The 21,496-nt window shown below is 44.6% G+C and overlaps 2 protein-coding genes across 5 annotated transcripts in view; both read left to right on the top strand.

Annotated features, from left to right (window-relative positions):
* The window catches only part of DNAJC6 (DnaJ heat shock protein family (Hsp40) member C6), a 41,970-nt gene extending 33,465 nt beyond the window's left edge, over positions 1-8,505 (top strand). For all 4 annotated transcript variants that reach the window (XM_053949872.1, XM_053949870.1, XM_053949869.1 and 1 more), the window contains 6 exons: positions 759-827; positions 1,465-1,599; positions 3,306-3,563; positions 4,032-4,177; positions 5,174-5,350; positions 6,287-8,505. In XM_053949872.1, coding sequence (XP_053805847.1) covers positions 759-827; positions 1,465-1,599; positions 3,306-3,563; positions 4,032-4,177; positions 5,174-5,350; positions 6,287-6,388 — 887 coding nt within the window. In that variant the 3' untranslated portion in view covers positions 6,389-8,505. The remainder of the gene's footprint in view (positions 1-758; positions 828-1,464; positions 1,600-3,305; positions 3,564-4,031; positions 4,178-5,173; positions 5,351-6,286) is intronic.
* A 1,112-nt stretch (positions 8,506-9,617) lies between these two features.
* LEPROT (leptin receptor overlapping transcript) lies at positions 9,618-14,527 on the top strand. Its single transcript, XM_053949873.1, has 4 exons — positions 9,618-9,698; positions 9,871-9,946; positions 10,725-10,911; positions 12,087-14,527. Exons 1-4 carry the CDS (start codon positions 9,683-9,685, stop codon positions 12,201-12,203), a joined length of 396 nt encoding a protein of 131 aa, XP_053805848.1. The 5' UTR covers positions 9,618-9,682; the 3' UTR covers positions 12,204-14,527.
* The last annotated feature ends 6,969 nt before the right edge of the window (positions 14,528-21,496 follow it).

The following is a 21,496-nucleotide window of genomic DNA, read 5'->3' as shown; positions in this document are numbered from 1 at the left end:
GAGCCTCTTCCAGAGTGTTTAAAGAAATGTAAAATGTTGCTTTGAAGTAGAAATGGAACCATTAAGTACAAAGTGATGCTTCCCATAAAACCACTCTAAACCACAGAAACCCCACGAAACAGGAAAGAGCTTTTTGTCTCTGAACTTAAAGTATATTCAGCAGCTGAAGTGTGGTAGGATAAGCTGAGTTTTGCTCAGGTCTTAGACTTAATTAATAGGCTATTTATATAAATAAAAAAAGAGGCCATGAAGAATGTCTGCCCACATATTCCTGTGGTTATGAGGTCTCCTTTGAAGCAAACTACCATTAATTGCACTAAACACAGCCATATTTAGAGAAAACACACATCCTTTGGTGATTTTAGTTGCAGGCACCAGCTTTCTTTAGCTCCAGTACTAACCCTAACCAAATTCACAGCTGAATTTGACTGAAGAGAAGGAATTTTCTTCTCTTTGTTTAAAAGTTCCCTAATTTCCTCCTTCTCACCCCAAAATTTAATGCACAACCCTGTCTGAAACACATTCAGTGATGGATTTGTTTGTGCCTGATCATCTAACACGTGCTCCTTGGGAGCATCTCCCTGGAAAGTTGGAAGGGATCTTACAGATCCTCCAGTTCCAGCTCTGTGCCGTGGGCAGGGTCACCTCCCACGCGAGGTTCTGGGACTTTGTGGAGTCCCAGTGGCTCCTGGTGGGCACTGGGCTATGCTGGTTTTGCTGGACTGCTTTGGGATACTGATATCAGTCATTCTCTTTAGCTTCGAGCACTCCAACGGTTTCCATCCAGCCAGATGTTTCCAGTGGTTGGGACTGGCCCAACAAAGCAGGTATGTGTCATAAAATTCAGGGTGGTTAGCAAAGAAAAAAAAAACAAAACACCTTTAGGGAGCTCTGAGAGGGGAGAGGCAGAGGGAAAATGCTGCCAGTGACTGCAAAGAACAGATTCCCTCTAAAGATTTCCATATTAAAAGAAATCTGGGTTTGTTTCCTCAAGAGCCCAGAGCAGGACAGGTGAGGTGAGGCTGTCCAGGGGTTGTTTCATCCCGTGTAGAGCCATGGGAAAAACCTGGGGAGTGCTGTGCATTCCCAGAGTGCCACTAAATGATTGCATGGTTCTTTCTAATCTTGGGAGAGTGTGCATGGCCTCCCAAAGTTGCTTCCTGAAGGCTTCTAGTTCTTAAAATATATCTACATGTCACAATTCCTCTGGCAGACAGTCTGGGAACATTCCTGCTGCTGTTCCTAATTGGGAGTGGGAGTGCTACAAGTCTGAGGCTGCTGAGGAACCTGACAATGGTACACTCAATTTTAATAGCAGTCTTCTAATACGTGGCTGAGCACTGGGGAAGAGCTGCACTCATATCAAACAGGAGGAAAAATGTCAAACAGGAGGAAAAATGTTCTTTTAAAAATATATATATATATATTTCTTCTTCTTCTTTTTTTTTTTCCTTTCTTTTTAAGGTGGTCTAGGAATGGGAAGTAAGTCTGCTGCCACCAGTCCTACAGGATCCCTCCACAGCACTCCCACTCATCAGGCTAAACCCCAAACACTGGATCCATTTGCTGATCTGGGAAGTCTTGGAGCGAGTTTAGCAGGTTTGCATCCCATATTTAAAAAAGGAAAATAATAAATTACCAGCATTCTTTTAGAGAAATAGGCTGAGCAGCCTGGTATGTGTGGGGCCTCTCAACCCACCTGCATGCCAGTGCTGCTGCCAGGCTTTCCCTTCTGCCAGATTCTCTGTAAACTCTCACAAATCCGTGCTTTTCCTGATCCCTGGTCAAAAAATGTGCTGGCAACGTGCAGGGAGCTCAGCAGGCTCCATGGATTGCAAAGCACAACCTCTGATAAGTCCAAACATGCTCTGGCTGAGGATGCTCTGTGTTCAAGTGCTGCTACAGGCCTGGGAGGAGAATTTGGCTCTGCAAAGCTGCTGGGGTTCTTGAGGAATTGCTTCCTTGTAGATTTGACTTGTTTTTCTGCTTTGTGAGAAAAGCTGTGCAATTGATCTGCCTCTAATTTGCAGTATTATCTAAAGGTGGGGTATTTGCACCTTGCTACAAAGCTTGACTGCTTAGAAAAGCCTTTTCCCCTTGTTTTATGTCATAAAACAATCAGCAAACCCTCAATTCCAATGTTTAAAGGCAGTTCTGAGAAATTACTGAAGCTTTCCTTAAAGCCCAGCACTATCTGAGTGTGGTAAATAGATTTTTCTTGCCTTTGTTGCTGCCCTCAGCTCCTTGGAAGCCCTTGTGGTTTGGTGTGATGTTTGTTTTCCCCTTTGCGTCAGTCCCAGCATGGGTCTGGAATTCGGTTTCCCAGTTCCCTCTGCTGGATTTCAGGCTGCTCTGCAGGAGCAAAATAAAAAGGTTGCCAAGCCCCATGTCAGAGCCACCGAGGTCCTTTTAAAACACGCATTCTGTAGGAGAGTGGTGGGGTTTAAAAACAAATGGCTTGGCATCCCCAGGATATTTAAGCACATTTTTGGTGGTCCTGACTAAATCAAAAGCACTTCATCCAGTTTCCATGACACATTTCTGAGCTGGGAGCTGTGTGTGGATGTCAGTGTGAAAAATAAAACATTGACACTGGGTTCCTCCCACAAACACCACCAGAGCCAGAGCAGCATCCCCTAAAGCAATGAGGTGCTGGGACACATCTCTGTGGATGTTTTAATCAGCACAGCGTGAGGAGACACGATTCCAACAGCACCAGCTTGGTGTTGGCACTGGCACAGGCTGCCCAGAGAGCTTCTCCATCCCTGCAAGTGCTCCAGGCCAGGCTGGATGGGGCTCTGAGCAACCTGGGCTAGTGAAAAGTGCCATGGAACTGCATGAGCTTTAAGGTCCCTCCTCACTTTAATCATTCTGTCACTCTGTGTTGCCACCATCCCCACGGAGCTGTGGCTCCTTGTTAGTTGCCTCTAGCTTTCCCTGTTTCCTCAAGCCACCTCCAATTCCTCAGACCCCCAAAGCCAGCTGCTGTCCTATAAACAGTTCACAGAGCAATCTCAGCTAAAGTGATGCTGCAAACATTCATGGCTGAGCTGAAAACAGAAGCCTGGGGGACTTCGCTGGGATCAATTCTGCTTTGTGAGAAAAGCTGTGCAATTGATCTGCCTCTAATTTGCAGTATTATCTAAAGGTGGGGTATCTGCACCCGGCTACAAAGCTTGACTGCTTGGAAAAGCCTTTCCCCCTTGTTTTATCTCCTAAAACTACCAGCAGACTCTCGATTCCCATGTTGAAAAGGCAGCTCTGGTTTAATTCCCACCGTGACTCCCTCCCGTTGCTCTCCGCAGGTGGCCCCTCGTTCGCCAGCAAGCCGACCACGCCGACGGGCATGGGCGGGGGCTTCCCCCCGTCGCCGCAGAAGCCGCCGCCGCAGCCCATGGGTGGCAGCGGGTGGCAGCAGGGCACGGGCTACGGCTGGCAGGGGGCACAGCCCAAAGGCCAGCCCAGCGTGCCCCACGCCTCCCCCCAGAACAAGCCCAACTACAACGTGAGCTTCTCGGCCACGGGGGCGCAGGGCGAGCGGGGGAAAGGAGCTGCTAATGTTGGTAAGAGCCTTGGAATTCAGCGTCCAAAGGGTTGGCTCCCTTTGGGTATCCCTTGGTTTGTAGGTTAGGGCGAAGCAAGTCAGTCACGTGGATTATTTGGTGCTTTATCCTGTCCTGGATGCTGAACTGTGCTGTTTAGGAAGTCCTGCATTCCAAATGAGCTTCCAAAATAATCCTGGAAGTGTCCAAGGCCAGGCTGGATGGGGGTTGGAGCAACCTGGGATAGTGGAAGGCGTCCCTGCCCATAACAGGGATAAACTTTAAGGTCCCTTCCAAAACGAACCATTCTGGGATTCTATAACAATTACAACAACTTAAAAGTAACTTTAAGTAACATCTCTCATGAGAACCTGCATGTTCATTAGGAGATCGTTAACGTGATTAACTGAAGGATGTATCTTATGTAAAAAGCCAGGGTTAAATGCACCCATGTTATGATAGTAATTTCAAATCTTCTTGGTTTTCAAGATTCCAAGCCAAAAGTGTCTGCAGATTTCGAAGATTTATTATCTGGTCAAGGCTTTAATGCTCACAAGGACAAGAAGGGCCCCAAAACAATAGCTGAGATGAGAAAAGAAGAAATGGCAAAGGAGATGGACCCTGAAAAACTAAAAGTAAGCAAAATTCTTGGGGATGTCCTCCCAGTCATTCAATGTCCTCAACAGATTTAAAACTCCAAGGTTACATTTCTGTCCTCAACCAGACCACATCAACAATGGCTTGCTCAGTGTCACTGTCTGGGCTGCTGCTCTTCCACAGCACTCCAGCCCTGATTAGCAAGTGCAGCTAATTGAACTAATCCTCTGCCTCATTAATCCTGCTTGCTTTGGAATTCTCTCATCTCTCCTCAATAAACTGCCAAACTGCAGATCTCTTATGAAAGGGAAGGGAATTCAATCTGTCCTGTTCTGTATGTGAAATATGAGACCACAAATTGGAATTACAGAAGGAGAGAGAACTCAGAGGAAAAACTGCAGCAAAAGCCAAGCAAAGGTCTAGAAAACAGAACGATCCTCTTAAAATTTCCTGGGTTTAACCTTTGGGAAGTGACAGCAACCATGGTGAACACCACCATCAGCCACAACAGCTGGACAGAGGTCAGGCCATGGAGTGGGCAGGAGTTTTCCCAGCTCCCATTTTCATCCCCACAAAAGCTGTCGAGTCACTGAAGCTCCCAGCTGATTTAGCCTTCCCGATATGATTCTCTTTGCTCTGATGCCTTTTTATTTCATTGGGGCAGCTCAGCCTGGAACTGTAAAATCTATTTATGCTTTGGTTTTCACATTTACATTTTAACTTAGCTGACCTTAGTTTAGGTGTGCAATTAACCTTGCTAAAGACGGTTAAACACTTAATTTCTCTTTTGGCTATTCCATCAAGCATTACTAAGTCAGTGTTTTTAGCAGGGATGTTGCTCAAAGTCTATCTTAACTTTCAAGCAGTGATATAAAAATTAATGACAATTAGACAAAGGTTTGCTGAAGGTTTTCTAAAGCATGGAAAGAAATTTAAGATGCTTCTCAGGGTTACAGCTATTCAAATGAAGAAACTTTGTCCTGGTGGAATATCTAAAGCAAGGCATAAATAGAGACTTGCACTCCTTTCTGCAGGTCCTGGAGTGGATCGAAGGGAAGGAGAGGAATATCAGGGCTCTGCTGTCCACCATGCACACGGTGCTGTGGGCAGGGGAGACCAAGTGGAAGCCTGTGAGTATGGCAGACCTGGTGACTCCAGAGCAGGTGAAGAAGGTGTACAGGCGGGCTGTGCTCGTCGTTCACCCCGACAAGGTAAGGCTGGGCTGCCTCCACCTCGGGGGAAACCAAAATTGATTATAAAGTGTTGGATGGGATCGCCGATTCATTGCTGCTAACAGCTCTGTGGAAAGTGGGAGCTCAAGATTTCTGCTGGTTTCTGGAAGTTGAGAACTCTGAACTCATCCCTGGAAGTGTTCAAGGCCAGGCTGGAGCAACCTGGCATAGTGGAAGGTGTCCCTGCCCATGGAACCATTTAGGCTTTAAGGTCCCTCCCAGCCCAAAGCAGTCAGGGGTTTTGTGAAACCACTGCCAGCCCCAAGACTGTGCCTGGAACCTGCTGCTTCAAGCAGCAGAAATTCAGAGCTTTTGTCACCCCCACTTTGACTCTCAGCCGTTCTGCTGCTGGACAAGAGTTCCTGCTAAAGAGGATCCAAATCAATCTCCTGCAATGGAACCATCAGGTTGTTTGGCTGCCCAGCTTGTGGCTCGTGCTCTGGCTGCTGCCACTTGCTGACCAGGGAGCAACGAGTCCAGCTGGGACACCCCAGGGAGGAGGAAGCTTCCACTTGGCAGGGAATGGAGGTCCTGGGAGTCTCAAGGCTTGGGAGGATGTGGGCTGCCTGAGGCTTGCAGGAATTCTGATTCCATCCAGGAACTGTGTCAGGTGGCAGCTCTTCCCCTTCCATGCAGGTAAAATTCCTCTCCCAATGCCAAGGTTATATTTATTGTTTAGATGGTCACATTTATTATGCCCATGGGGCAGTGCTTTATCCCACTCTGGGGGGTGTCAGAGCTGAGGAGCAGCAAAGCCAAGAAATTCTTAAGGAAAGCAACCCTCCAGAGTAGCTGGTTTTTGTCAAGGAAAAAGTGAAAATTCATGGAACTGCTTGGTAATGCGCTCACGGGCCAGCTCTTGTGGTTGGGTTTGGGAGCTCTGATATCCCTCTTTTCTCCTTGTTTCTATTCCAGGCTACTGGGCAGCCATATGAACAATATGCAAAGATGATTTTTATGGAGCTGAACGATGCCTGGTCAGAATTTGAAAACCAAGGACAAAAACCCTTGTATTAGGTACTTTCTCAGCCTCCACTCCAGACCCGTGCTAGTGCTTATTTAGTCTCTTGTCACAAATGTCACAGATCAACCAAACTCTGGCTGGAAATTCAGAAGTTTCAGAAAACTAAGAGCCTAATACTTATCATGAAGAACATGAGAAAGGTTTCCTAACACTTGTCTCCAGAATCCTGAGCTCAGAGGAACTCTGGCCACCTGGCTCCCCCCACCAGAGCCACAGGGTTACAGTTTCTGGTAACTTTTCTATTTTATTTTGGGTTCCAGTGGGACAAGAGAGAACACATACTTGGAAAAGATGGAATTGGTCTGTCTCCAGCAAAGTGTCGCTGGTGAATTTCCTACCTTTTTTTTTGTGAGGTGTGATATGGCAGCACTTCAGTTGAGTTCAACAACTGCTGGTGAGGCCCAAAGTTCAATGTATGTTATTTTTTTTCCTGGGTTTGGATCGAATTATCCAATTGAAGTGCTCAGCTGTGGTTTAGGCACACTCCTAACAGTCACCATTTGCTGCTTAATTGCTCATCTAGTGTAGTCTGGCTGAACAGAGCCAAAGCTGAATCCTGGGCGGGGTCAGTGTGGCAGCTGCCCGCTGCTTTTGCATTAATGCTGTGCTCCACCCCACAGCCCCGCAGTGAAATGTGCAGGCAGAATTCCTCTAAATGCTTGAGCAACGAGTCCTTGGTTCAACAGCCCCTTGCTGGTTTGTTAAGCAGCAGTTCTGGGGGGAAGGGAGGGTGAATCCACCTCGTCCAAGTGAGGAATGAGCACGTGCTGCATTTCCCGTGGTTCTCATCAGCAGCTCGAAACCATCAAAGAAATGCCAACAGCTCCAAATTCTGCTGGAAAGGTTTAGAAATGTCCCAGTTTCCAGGTAGCACTTCCCCTCCTGAGGAGTCAGAACCTTTTCCAGCCCACTTGTATCACCTTTATGCCTTTATCAGCTCCAGAGCACTTGGCCAAGGCTCTTGGCAGGCTGAAACCTGTTGCAACTTCATTTTTCAGATCATGGTGTACGAGCTGTCCCACAGACATCCACAGACCAGGTCTGATCTCTGAGGTGACTCCAGTGCAAATTGATTAGCTTAAAAGTTTATATTGGACCAAAGCAATGACATCACAAGGGAATCTCTCTGTTGCTGAAGCAGCTTTCCTAGTCCAAAAGCGAGTTGAGATCCAAACTTCACCCCAAATTCTGGCGTTCTTTTGTAGAGTAACTAAAGCTAGCAGTTTATTTACCAACACCTATCCGTACTTGAGGGACACTCATTAGATGGGCAGGAATAATGTGTATTTACTGCCTCAGGAACAGGTTGCCATCGGATGTGAGTCCTTAAGGCTGGTGGTTTTTCAAGACAATCCACTACTTGTTGCACTTACATTTTCAAGTGGCAAAGCTATTACTGCAAAGAAGGTGTGTCAAGGTACATGGCTTTCTGTATAAAACTCATCCTTTTGTTGTACTGGTCCATTATTTACTGCCATTAACTGAAAATGTGAAACCAACACATAGGTCTCCTTTTATATAAAAGACCTTAAGATAATAGTAACAAACTGGATGTTATTTATTAATGTTTTGATCCAGTATGTGCTTGTCTTATTTAAAAGAGATAACTGGAATGTGAATCATGTTCCTGTGATTTGTTGGGTTTATTGTTTCTCATTCACATTTGTAGATATTGTGACCTATGCCTATATAATAAAAAGGATCTCATTACTATAACGTACTTTTTTTAATGATGAAAACCTCATTAGCTTTGTATCGAGTTTGTCACGGCACATAACTCTGGATACTCATCCATTCACGAAATACAAACCCACCATTAAACTTTACCAAAAAAAAACAAAACCCCTCTACCCCACTTAAGCTTTGATTACTTCCATCCCTAATGTTTTTATGGATGCATGAAAGTATTAGGACGTATGTATATCCAAATAGTTAACTGGAAAAAAAAATCCATTCTTGTCATATCTGGTAGTGACAGAGGTTATCAATGTTCAGGTTTACTGTTTGACTAAATTATTGTAATTTTTGTAAATACGGTATATACTCGATGAAATTGTGACTGGTCTAAAACATTTGTATATACATTAAAAAGCTCAAATTAACAAATTCAGCTATCTCTTGTGCTTGTGACCACGAGGTTCCAGTCCTGCATCTGCTCCTGTGTGAGGGCTGGCAAGCCCTGCCTGGGTCGGTTTTGTCACTGTCATTTTCCACAGGTTGGCATTCCAGGTGCTTTTCCTGTAGGCAATTTGGAATTATTATTTCCAAATAATTCCAAATTATTTGGAAACACCTTGGCTTTGCTGTTCTCAGGCTGCTGCCTTCAGAGACCCACAGCCAAACAAGCCAGCAAACCCAAATTTTTCAAGTGTTTTGGAAGCATTTAGTGGATTAAGCCTGTTTTAATATTTCTGGCTCAAAATAATTTAAAATAATGAAAAATGGGGAAAAAACATGGAGCAGGGTACATAAAAAGATAAGAGCTGAGGAGGGAGGTATCTGAAGAAAAGCTCCCTGGGGGCGTTATTGAAAAGGTTGTGCAAGATCTCCCTCTAAAAGGCTTTTCTTGGGACAAAAATGCTGTTATTGGGTCAAGAAGGTTGGTTTTGGGGCAAAAATGCTGTTCTTGGGGCAAAAAGGTTCCTCTTGGGACAAAAAGGCCATTGCTGAATTGAGAAGACTGTTCTTGGGTGAAAAGGCAATTGTTGGGGCAAAAGGCTTCTCCTGGGTCAAAAATGGGAGCTCAAAAGTGTCATCTCAAAAAATCCAAGGCTTGAAAAACACGGCTTTAAAAAAAAGCTGTGCCTTTCTTCGTGTGGCTTAGCAGAAGGGTGGGTGATGTAGGTCCTCAGATGGCCCTGCTTGAGGCAAACGGGCGCCCGGCTCCATTTTTTGGGGTGAAAACAGAAGTTTTCAGGAGCACCCACAAAGCGGCAGCGCCTGAGGGGCGGGGGCTCTTTAAAAGCGGTGTTTACGGATTCGAATCGCGGCTGCGCACAAACATACTTTTCTCACGCACAGCTACGGATTTAACGCACACCCATACGCACTTCTTACCCTCATACAGGGGCCATGTACGAAAACAAACCCGTTTTTTTTGCGAGGTTTACGCGCGTTAAACCCCACCGGGGTCGCCGTCCCCTCAGAGCGCCCCGCCCCCTAGCGCGAGCGCGGGCGCGGCGGGAAAAGGCGCGGCCGCCCGCCCTTTTGAAGGCTCGGTCACGTGACGCGCGGAGAAGGGGAGGGGCCAGAGGGCGGAAGTCGCGCGGTGCCAGCGGAGCCCGGACATGGCGGGCGTGAAAGGTACCGGGGGCTCCCTCATGAGGGAGCGCGCCCCGGGCAGCGCCTCAGCGCGGGGGCGGGCGGCCGGGAGTGGCGGGGAGGGATGCCCGGCACCGCGGGAGGTGGTGCCCGGCCCCCGGTGCGACCCGGGAGGGATGTCCGGTGCCTCAGCGCCCGCCCTGTGCCGTTGCAGCTCTCGTGGCCCTGTCCTTCAGCGGAGCCATCGGGCTGACGTTCCTCATGCTGGGCTGCGCCCTGGAGTACTACGGGTGAGCGGGCCGGCGCCCTTCCCAAAGCTTGTTTCAGAGCCATTAATTAAGTTTCTCTCGTTTAATGGGGCTCTTTGGCTCCTCCTGCGGCCCCCGCTCCCGGTGTCTTGGCTCGTGGCACTTTGTTGTGATTAAGCATCGCTTCCTAAGGCGGTATTTGCATTTGCGTTAAAATAAAACCGCTGCGAACAGCTCTGTGCTGCCTCAGGAAAAGCGGCGCCGCCGTGCTGATTGTTTTTAATCTCACAAGCATTTCCCCTAATTTCCTGTTTGTTTGAACAATCCTCCTGCCACAAGTTCCCACTCGCGATGGCCCCACCCGCGGCAGGGGCTGGAACTGGGTGAGCTTTGGGATCCCTTCCAGCCCGAGCTGCTCTGTAATTCGGTGATTCTGTGTCTGTAAGACACTTCAAAAACTCACAGGAGGCCCGTGAGAGCTCTGACGCGGAGATGGGATGTGAGGGTGGGCCTGCTTTATCCCTGTAATTTGGGAAAGCTGCTCCTCTCCTGCTCCAGTGCATTTCCTGCTTCCTCTGCGGTCAGAGCTGAATCAGCAAAATGATTCAAAACTAAAATAAATTAACCCTTGCTCGTGTGAGAGGCTGCATGCTGCTCTATCAGTGCAGGGCAAACGAGGTGCAGTTGCCCCATTTTGGGTGGAACCTTCTGATTAATCCACTTTTCAAGCCAAAAAGTAGCATTAGGAGTTTTTGCACCTGCTTTCTGATCCAAGTGTCTCTTTCAAGCGGTGACACATTTCTTTCCTCCCCCTCCCCAGTGTGTACTGGCCCCTGTTTGTGTTGATATTTTACTTCATCTGCCCCATTCCCCACTTCATTGCCAAGAGAGTGGGTGATGACAGCGATGCAGCCAGCAGTGCCTGCAGGGAGCTGGCCTATTTCTTCACCACAGGAATTGTTGTCTCTGCCTTTGGATTTCCTATCATCCTTGCACGGGTGGAAGCAGTAAGTCCTTGCTAATTTTTTCTCCTCAGACCTCCCTTACTGGGTGTCATCTTCAGCCCTGCTTTCATTTCATTGCTGTGCTGTCTCCAGGTGAAAATAATCCACTGAAATTTGCCTTTTTCATCTGGAAAAAAAAAACAAAAAAAACCTCACGTGACTGAAAAGTTTTTAGCTGGTTTTTTTTTTCCCCCTCCAGCCTTGTTTTGGCCCAACACAAGATAATATCTCCTCCTGCACCTCATGCCTCTCTGTCTCATGACCCTTTCCATCACTTCTTGCTCCAGCTTCCTTATTTTTCTCTTGGAATTTCTGCTTTCTTCATTTAGGATGCTGCAAACTTGGGGATTGGGCCGTGTTAGGAGTTAAAAGATAAAAGGCCAAGCTTCCAGAGCTGCCCTTGTGGCTCTCAAAGCATTTCCCAAGTTTGGCCCCTCAAACCTGAGGAAACTGTGCCTAAATTCTTTCCTTTTTCCTTTCTGAACTGCTCTGCAGTGGTGAGATTTTGATCACATTTGTGTGAAAGGCAAAGAATTCCCCCTGTCCCAGTGATGTTTAATGAGTCCTGCTGGTTTTCCCTTTCACTTTCACTCCTTCAAACTTTGTGTACTTGCTCTGAATTTATTTGCAATGCCCAAATCCCCTGATATTTTTATTTTGGAGCTGGGGCCTGGCAGCAGCAGAACGACCACGAGAGGGAACTCTCAGTCATGTGTTTTAAGAGTAAATGTTCCTTATTTAAGTAAATTACTTGTGCAGCTCATGAATTAAAAAAAAAAAAAAAAGCTGTTTACTTTTAAATCCACCTTTTCCATGCATGTTACTTATTTCAAAGGAGATCTTTGGGTTTTGTTGCTTGGCAATGAAAGGAGAGCACTAATTTCACCAGATTTTTCTCTGATTTAGGTGTGTTTTAATGATTTGGAAGGCAAGTCATCATTTTCTTCTAAATCCTAGCAGTAGCTTGGCTGAAGTGTCTGTTAGTGATACAAGTGGCTGCTAATTGAATAATTAGTCACACAAATGGAATTCTTTATTGTTTGCCTTTTCTGCTTTTAGCACCTTTCTGTAGTGTTTTGATTTTTTTTTAGTATTTTAGCTGATCTAATGCCCAGAAATGACTGCCCTGAGCATCTCTTCCAAGAACTGCTTTGATTGTTCCATTTCTTGCATTTCAGATCAAATGGGGAGCCTGTGGCCTGGTGCTGGCTGGCAATGCAGTCATTTTCCTTACAATTTTAGGCTTTTTCCTTGTGTTTGGCAGAGGAGATGACTTTAGCTGGGAGCAGTGGTAGGAGCTCGCTGTGGTGCTGGTAATTTTCAATATTTTACAGCTTTTCCCCTCCTGTTCTTGTGTGTATGCATAGATCATCTAAATTGTGTGGTATGTTATAACATTCATGTGGCTTTGCATTATCACTTGATACTTTGCTTTTTTAAATGCACTTCAGCCAAAGGGACAGTGCTGACAGTTGGCTTGAAGTAGTCACTAAAATGGGGAATTATTATGAATTTATCCTTGAAGAAGTTTACAAAAAAATAAGCAGTTTTACCCATTTCTCACTGTATTTGCATTAATTTTTGGTTTAATTGTTGTGTCATTGAGCCATTGGTCACTATTCCTGTTGGGGTTTTAACCATATAATCAAAGAATAATATGAAGATTATCCTAATTGGGATTGTTCAACTTGATCAATCTTCCTGCTTTAATTAGGATGAGTTATTTCATTTACATCTCATTAATTGTAATGTGAGAAAAATTGTAATTTTTCTTAATGGTAATAAAGCCAAACATAAGTGATGCCAACTCTTGCTGCCATACGAAAAGCAAAAGAAAATAACCCTGGTTAAAAACCCTTTCACTTATGTTTGTTTCAAGATCATTTTCTCCCCACAAAGATATTTTCTGTCCCTATTCAGTTTAAAAATTGTGGCTATATTTGGGGAATAACATATTTTAGTGCATCTTAAAGCTGACTCGACTTCTATGAAGGTTCACAAAAGGAGAAACTACCCTCAGGACACTTAAAATCACAGTTTAGTGTTCAACTGTATATTTTTATAGGTGTGAATTGCAAGGAATTGAGTGTTCTGCTGGGTAGGATTTCTTATTTCCTCCTTGCTTTTAAAACACCCTTCTTCAACTCCTGTTTTTTTTTTTTTTTGTCTGGAAGAAGGTTGTTATGACATTAAAACACTATATTTTAAAATAGCATTATCCTAGTAAGCATTCACATAATCACACTTAAGAAAATATAATTTTGTTACTTTATTTGTGTACGAATAGAGGGAATGGTCAGTAATTAATTACTGCTAAAAGAGGAATTAACATTAAAGGACAGCTTTTTTTCTGGATGTTAATGCTCCATCCAGGACATAGCAGGATAAACTTACAAAAATCCTGGGAATAACAAATTATCTGACTGTCTTCTTCCTGCTTTTGATGAAATCCGTTGGAACTGGGGAAATGACTTGTTTTAATGGTAAACCAAATTTTTCAGATGAAACATAATTTCCATGTTTAAATCCTGCTTTAATTTTTAAAGAAGATGCTTTTTTTTTCCCTATTCAGTGGCATTTTTTCACTCAATAATGGAGTAAAACAGTGAAATGAAACCCAGTCAGTGCCTGGTGATAAATTCTTAATGCCATTGCTAACAATTCCATTTAAGTCCTCTTGGATTGGGGCTGGGTTCTGGAAAGCTTTTACTTCATTTATGTACCAAAGGCTGAGATAGAAATCTACATAACTACTCAATTACTGATGGGGTTTTGGGGAGGAAAACCAGCTGAGATTGAATTTTTCCTGAAAAGAAATCATTCTGTAGTGTGTGGCAGGAGCAGTGAACAAGGACAATCTAAAGTGACCAGGAGGACCAGAAAATGCTGTTTTAAATTGCTTTTTGCCAAATTTTTCCATTGTACTGTATCCCCTTTGGGCTGTGGTTGGTGGGTACCTCATGGGTGGTGAGTGGAGAAGGTCAATGCTTTTTTTATTATTATTTTTATTATTTGTATTATTATTTGGAAGTACTTATGTGCACTAATCCCTAATGTGAATTTCATGCAGTTTTCACATTACATTTAATGTTTAAAAGTGTGTTGAAATCATGGAGATCTTCCTTAACCTCTGTAAATTTACTTTGTTATCAAATATGGTAAAAAATAATATTTCAGTGGGGTTTTTTTCTCCAGAGCTTCAGTCCCACTGAGCTCTGATGTCTGTACTGGGAATTCTGTCCCATCCCTCCGGTGGGAATTCATTGTGGTTTCTCTGGAATGGTTTTCCTGTGTGGAAGTGAATACTGTGTATCCAAAGTGCCTTAATTTCCACACAACGCTGATTTTTGTGACGGCACCTCCACGGCAAGATGAGTGTTCCATAATCAGCTGGAAATCTGTGGCTGCATTTTCCAAAGCTTCCTTGTCAGCCAATCCTGTTTCCTGTCATTGGGAATGCAGGGCAGCTTTTGTACCTTTTGTAAACAGTTTTTTTATGATTGCCACATCCCTGAGATCATCGAGTATTAAAACATTCAAATATATTCTACTTGTCTTTCCAAGTTGCCTACTAAAACTGACTTTTGGAATTGTCTAATAAACATATCTGATGCTTAAAGATTTGTGTGTCTTAAATTTCAAGAGGTGACAACAGACAGGTGTGAGGGGGAAGGTAAAACATGTCCAGTGCTCCTTACCTGATGTGGAATGGACAATTCCAGGAGCCATGGAAGTGGAATCAGTGTAGAACGTGTTGGAAAGGTAAAGGATCATCACCTATTTCTTGTACCTGGTGAAATTGGGAGGTTTTTAAAAGCATTCCATGAAAAAAGATGGGATGTAAGGTAGTGCTTGAGCTTTTCCCTTTCTTCCAGGAATGGATAAAATCCATTCTCTGTCAGCAGGGCAGGGATGCAGAGGGCATCAGAGCTCTCCTTCTCTTCCAGGTATTAAAGTGATGAAAATATTAAAGTGGGGAATCCTGACCTCCCCAGAGCTTGGGAAATTGGAGTTATTGAATCCCCCACGGTGAGGAGGGGTTTGTGGTGTCTCTTTGGAGCTTCATTTTCACAGCAGTGCCTTGAGTACAGGGCTTTGGAGAAGGTGACTGTGGATCAGAGAGCTGTGCACAGGGAGTGTTTGGGAATGCTGCTCACCTTTGGCAGAGTCCCTTCAGCTCCAGGCTTGGTCCTGAGCTCCCCAGAGCTTGGGAAAATGGAGTTTTTGAATCCATTTCTGACAGCCCCCACGGTGAGGAGGAGTTAGTGGTGTCTGTTTGGGAGAGCTTTCTGCTGACAGCAGTGCCCTGAGTGCAAGGCTTTGGAGGAGCTGAGCGTGGGTCAGAGAGCTGCTGGCTGTGCACAGGGAGTGTTTGGGAATGCTGCTCACCTTTGGGAGAGTCCCTTCAGCTCCAGGCTCGTCCTGAGCTCCTTTTTTTAACCTGCTGCTGGATTTGGGGGTGTTGTCTGTGTGGGGTAACTTAGATTTCCCATCCTTCCCACTCTTCTTCAGCTGTTTTTCTTCAGTTACTCCCTGTCACATCCACTGGGTTGGATTAAAAAAAAAACAGCCCAGGAGGTGCTGGTCCCCCTCTGGTTTTGTGGGTTCTTCAATCCTCTCAGAAGCTGCTAACCTTCCTGAGCAGTTGTTATGACTTGGGTAACTTCCTAAAACCTTTGAACAGCCTTTAATCCCATAAAATGAGTGTAAGCTCGTTAACACCGGGGTGATACCAGACAGAGTGTCCTGGTAAAACCCATTTCAAATTGTGGTGTCCAGCTGCAGGTGGTGGAAAGCTCTGAAATGAGTTTTATAACCCTGATCTCAATTCTTAGCGCAGCAGGACTTTTCAGATCCTCCACTGTTTGCTCTGCAGGGATTGTTTTGGGCTCTGATAAAGGATGGGCAGACTTTCTCATTAAGCTGGATGCTCACCAGGTACAATTGAGCCATTGATTTGTTTAAGTGGCCCCTGGAAGCACATGACCAGTTCCTACTGCAGGGCTTCCCAGGGAAAATCTGATAAAATGGGTGAGGAAGCACTGGCTGCTGAATTGGGATCAAATTTTAAAGATCAGCTGGAGATATTTTCTCAAAAGGCCTGTTCTGTATTTATCTTGTTTTATTGCTTTGCTTTTGCCCTTTATTTTGAGGTTTGGTTCAGCTGTTTCTGGGTTATATTAAAAATGGGTTATTACAGGTGTTTATTCCCCGTGACCAGTACTTTTTTTTTTTAATGGCATTATTACTTCCTTTAGTATAGTTCTAGATCGTAACAAATATTCTGGATATTCATCTTTCTAATGGACTCCTTGGTCCCTGTGACCTCTCCCACCCCTGCTCTGCCTGTGCAGGAGATTGCACACTTGGAGTTCCTGCTGGGGACACAACAGGGATTATAAAAACACCCCTCTTGTCCCTCAGGAAATTCCTAGGGAACAGATGGAAGATTGTTCTCCAAGTGAGACTCAACCCATGGCTCTCTTTAATACAGTAGTTTAGATGTAGTGAACATAACTGTGCAAAATGGCACATAATATTAATAATAAGTACACATTATACATGATAAAAAGCCTTCCTGTTGCAGTTTTGCATTCAGGGAAGACTTCTGTGAAATGAATATAAGAGGGATTTCAAATCAGCCCAGGTGTTGGGATCTGAACCCCCAATGTGTTTTTAGCTCTTTGCCTGCCCACAGCCAAACTGGTGGAAATTGCCTGTGTTGCATTGTTACATATTTTTAATTGCACATTTTCTTGGGGGATGCTGAGAAAAGGAATTTGCTCACTGTTGTGGAGGTAAGAAAACCAAAGCAGAAATCATTTTCAGGCTGGAGTTTTAAATTATTTGAAACCCTTAAAAGGAGAATAATTCTGAGGTACAAACAGCAATGTTGGTGTCTCTGCTAGGTCCAGGGGGTCCTTTCAGGTTACCAATACATTTGAATTTTGATTTATCCCTGCTTGGAACTTCATTTTCCAATGCCCAGACTGTGCTGCTTTCCTTTTCTTGGTCCATGGCAGTAAATGGCAGATGCTGCCTGGGTACTTTTGGTTTTTTGAGGATTTGGGGACAAGTTAAAGGGTGTTTAAAGTGCCTTTGAAAGCAGTACTTGGAATAAGAGGATTGAGGGTGACATTTGTATGTTTTGCTTACCCTCTGTTGGGACTGTTTGATCCGGGGTTGGGATTTTGCTGCTCTGCTATTTCCCAGTATAACAGGAGCCTTTGTTCCCAGTTCTCCATCTTTAAAGGGAAAAAAAAAAAAAAAATAAAACCCCAACCCTTTCCACCACCCAGAAACAAAAGCTGCAATATTGTCACTTTCTGGCTGCTGATCAAACTCTCCCTTGGGAAGTTGATGGGGATTTGGGATCAGGGAGGGATGAAAGCCTGACCCAGCTGGGTCGGTGACCCCTTTAATGTGGGTGGGAGTCACTGTCCTTTGGCTGAGGGGCTGGGATTTCTGGCTGTGCCTCACAGGAGCGGGGTGTTGGATCCACAAATCCCTGCCCTAAACACAGGGAGAGGATTTACCAGCTTGTCCTTGTTCCTAGGAACACAGCTGAGTGTCACCCAGTGTGGCAGGTTTTTTGGCACCAAATAAATGATGTCTTAAACAGCTCCAGGATGATAAATATAAAAAATCCCAAAAGAAAACTCTGTTCAATTTTAGTGGATTAAGAAATGCAGAATATTCCTCCTGCATACAGAAATAAATTTTATCTTTGAAATCAGATTATACAAACTAATGTAATTTAGCCAGTCCAGAGTATGCTGGGTTTTCTTCCCATTCTTTTAAAGACTGCATTCCTAACAAATATTTTGCTGCTTAATTAAAATCTACAGCAGAAAATAAATCGGTTTTCGTGGATCTCTTAAGAGCCAGGCAGTCCTTAGAAACAATTTCCAAATGCCCAGCCTTTGTTTGGGAGTCTCAGAAGTGAGGAATGTGGGAAGTTAATAGGATGCAGCCAATCTCCTCAATTAGGATTGGGATTATTCACCTCCCTCTGGACACCTGAAGGTGATCACGGGTATCTCTGTTTCTCTGCTCTTTTGCAGGGGTTGATTTGTCATATTTGGAAGGATTTAATGTCAGAACAATTTTTATGAAATATAAACCCCTCATCACTGCTACTGACTTTTGAAAAGAAATGTGTTTGTTTTACTGTGTGGTGGTTTGAGATGGTTGCTCGAGCCTCGTGGGCTGTGAGGTATTTTTAAAGTGTGGCCTTTGGTTTGGTGTGAAAAATTGCCCAATTAACTTAATTTTAGTCTCATCTTCTTGTTGATGCAGTGATGCTTCTGACAAGTGATGGAAGTCACAGTGAATGACAGCACTGCTCCCTTTTCCTTTAGTGATGGGAAGAATTAAAACAGAAATAAAGTCAGCTGGGGGGATCATTTCCAAATAGATCCCAAACTTTTGGATTCTTTGCAGAATTTTAAGTAAATCAAAGGGCAAAACCAATTTTCTGCCATCTGTTTGTCTGACACTGAAGTGTTTTTATTGCCCACAACTCTTCAGTTTTGTGTGAGGTGCTCCAAGTTCCTGCAGTAATTATATTTTCTGCTCTGTAATGGGCAGGTAATGAGGTAAACTCATTTTGAGGGTCAGTCAACACCTGATTTCCTGTAGCACTTTTAGTAATCTCATTAAATGAATAGTAGCTAACTTTTAAATGGCAGTAATAGGTCATTCCTTAGGGCTGTATTTTTATTTGGAGACTGAGTGTGGCAGCAGGATTTAGGCTGGTTTGGTCCCCTTTAAATCTCAAAACTCCTGCCCCAAAATGAAACCTTTTAAAATTAGTGTTATTAATCAAGTTTAATAGTCAATTTAATCTCTTATTAACTCATGTACAAAGAAATTGCAGTGGAGGGAAAGAGCTGATGTTGAACTGGGATGATTCAGGGGTGCTCAAACATCCTGCAGCCAGCTCCAGAATGGAATTAAATAAATAAATTAAATAAATGTGACCTTTCTGAAGGGAAAACCTGTCTGCACTGAATAATCAAATCAGATTTGTGTTTGACAGCCTTCAAGGGGAGACCTTTTGCCACAAATACCTGATCAATAAGGGAGAGATTGGAGATGTAGAGCATCTCTAAAAGTCCAAAAATGATTTAAATGTGCAGCGCCTGGGGTGTGAGTGGAGACTGGAGTGGGTTGTGGGTTTGGATGTTCTGCTCTTGCCTGGTGTGGTGTGAATGGCTCTGGGTGTGGAATTCCTGTCTGATTCCCTTGGAATTCTGCTTCTTGGGGAGCTCCTTGCCAAGTGTGGGAGAGCTGATCCCTGCCCTGCTCATTCCCACTCCTCTGGCCCCAGCAGTGCCTTGGCCTCTCCCTCCTCCTGCAGGAGCACCTGGCAAAGGCTGCTGGTGATGCCTCAGGTTTTGGCTTTTCTATTTTCACATTCTGAGCTGCTTTAGTGTGTGGGTCTGAGCTTCACATCAGGGGATGCTGAGCTCTCTGCACAGAGCAGGGACACAAAACAATTCCTGCTCCAGCTGGGCACCAAGGACAAATGACCCAAAGCTCAGGCCCAGGAGCACAAACAGCGTGGGCTGGAGAGAGAAAAACAAGCAGGATGGGAGTGCCTGGGCTAAAGCTGGAATGGGACAATGAACTGCAAGGTGCAAATGGAGCAGAGCTGATCCCAGTGAGAGCCCCCGGGAGCGCTCGTGCATTTTGGGACCATTTTGGTTCCTCTTGGCTGCAGCCCTGGCTGGGCTCTGCTGCTGCCCAAGGTGGATCCATGGAGGAGATCCTTGGAATGAATCCCTGCTTTATTCTGGGACTCTGCCCAGCCTCTGCTCTAGGGGAGACCCCACAAGGCATCAGCGATGCTGCCTGAGGGAACATTCCCGTGTGGAATTCCTGAGGGAAAGGCACACAGAGCACCCCTTTCCATGGGCCAGCTGCTCCCAGCCTGCTCCAGAGGCACCAAAAACTGGGAATGGCTGTCCTAGGCACTGCTGATCCCATTTTTCTCCCAAATAAAGAGATAACAACTTCAGAATCCAGCGTCCCAGTGTTCCCACCATCCCATAAATCTGAGGGGACAGCCCCCAGTGCCTCTCTCAGAGATTCCACCTCTTTTTGGTGGGACTCTGTGTCCCTGACCCTTTCCCTGCTGTCACAATTCCAGGATCAACCCTTCACTCACACTTTCTCTGTGCCAGCATTCTCTGGACACATCATTCCCACCCAGAAGGATCCATCTGCTTCTCGTTCTTGCCTCTTCCCATATCTTCCCTTTCTAGCCCAGTTTTTCCTGTTCTCCCACCACACACTCAATATCCCTGTATTTTTTTCCCCTCATGCAATTCCTTCTCACCTATTATTATCTAGAAAATAAGCAGAAAATCAACATCTCAGCAGATGGATCCAACCATTCCACACTCCAGCTGAACAGGGATGAAGTGCTGCCAGATTTTGGACACTGAAACCCAAATCTTCCAAGGATTTATCCAAAAATTAGTGCCCAAACCTTTGCTTTGTAGGAGCTGAAAACTGGACAGTATTCCAGCACTTCCCTTGATGTTTAGGTGAAATAATCTGATTTTTGAGAATAATGCAGGAAAAAAGAACCACGAAAGATGTGTGAGGTTGTCTCTTATTTAGGAATTTTTTCTCCCTTTTGGGGTGAAAGATGTGTGAGGTTGTCTTTTATTTAGGAATGTTTTTTTCCCTTTTGGGATGGTGGGACAAGGTGATGGAGGATCCTTGTACCCATTTTCAAACTTCCCTGCTCTAATGAAAATAATGGTGCCATTTTTAAAAAAAACTTTAAGGCCCCTTCCAACCCTTCCATGATTTTCATTTATTGTGGGCATGAGTAGATGGGGTTTCTATGTTGGATGAAACTCATCACTGAGATAAAAACTTTTAAGTAAAATCCTCTCTCCATAGCCAGAACCACAAAAGCGACCTCAATTTGGATTAAGCCACCCATTTGATACTTTTTCTGAGTCTGTGATTATCACAAACTGAATTTTTGACAGATTTAGAAACATTTAAATTGATAAAAAGCCTAGATTTTTTTTTTTTAAATGAAGGCATTTACTCAAAATACCTTCCCCTTTTCTGCGGCATTTCTCTCTCTCTGCCAGCTCCGTGCTGTGAATTCCTGGTCTCTGTGTGAGATCCCACTTGAGAACCCAGATTGGTGCCAGCTTTTCTGAAGTGCTGCTGGAAATAGATCCCCCCACCACCACCTCCTGAGGGAAAAAGTTGTGGTGTTTACTTTCTCCTCCCTGAGCTGGAGCTGAGTGTGTCACCCTGGCAGGGACTGTGGGGATAACAGACCAAACAACGCTTTGGAATCTGAAGTAAATCCTGGTTTTTTCATGGCTGTGGCATCAGCAAAGCTGGCTTTACACGGCCAGCAGTGTTTGGGTTCTTCCACAGTCCCATCCATGCACGTTTTTACTAAAATCTGATTTCAAATGATGCTCATCAGGAAGAAAAATAGAAGGAAAATCAAGTCAAGCTGTTGGAGAGGTGTCTGCTGGCCCTGAGTTTCCTTCACTCTTCCCGTTATCCCCTTTATTTTCCAGCTGCTAATTCCTGTTAAGGACAC

The sequence above is a fragment of the Vidua chalybeata genome, chromosome 9, assembly GCF_026979565.1.
Source record: "Vidua chalybeata isolate OUT-0048 chromosome 9, bVidCha1 merged haplotype, whole genome shotgun sequence".
In the NCBI taxonomy this organism is placed as follows: domain Eukaryota; kingdom Metazoa; phylum Chordata; class Aves; order Passeriformes; family Viduidae; genus Vidua; species Vidua chalybeata.
Note: the sequence above shows the minus strand (reverse complement) of the source record. Positions and strands in the feature narration are given on the sequence as shown.

Excerpts from the sequence above, each read along its gene's own strand:
- LEPROT (XM_053949873.1), top strand. Across the intron at positions 9,947-10,724 it reads TGCGCCCTGGAGTACTACGG|TGTGTACTGGCCCCTGTTTG; the intron begins GTGAGCGGGCCG and ends CCCCCTCCCCAG. Across the intron at positions 10,912-12,086 it reads TCCTTGCACGGGTGGAAGCA|ATCAAATGGGGAGCCTGTGG; the intron begins GTAAGTCCTTGC and ends CTTGCATTTCAG.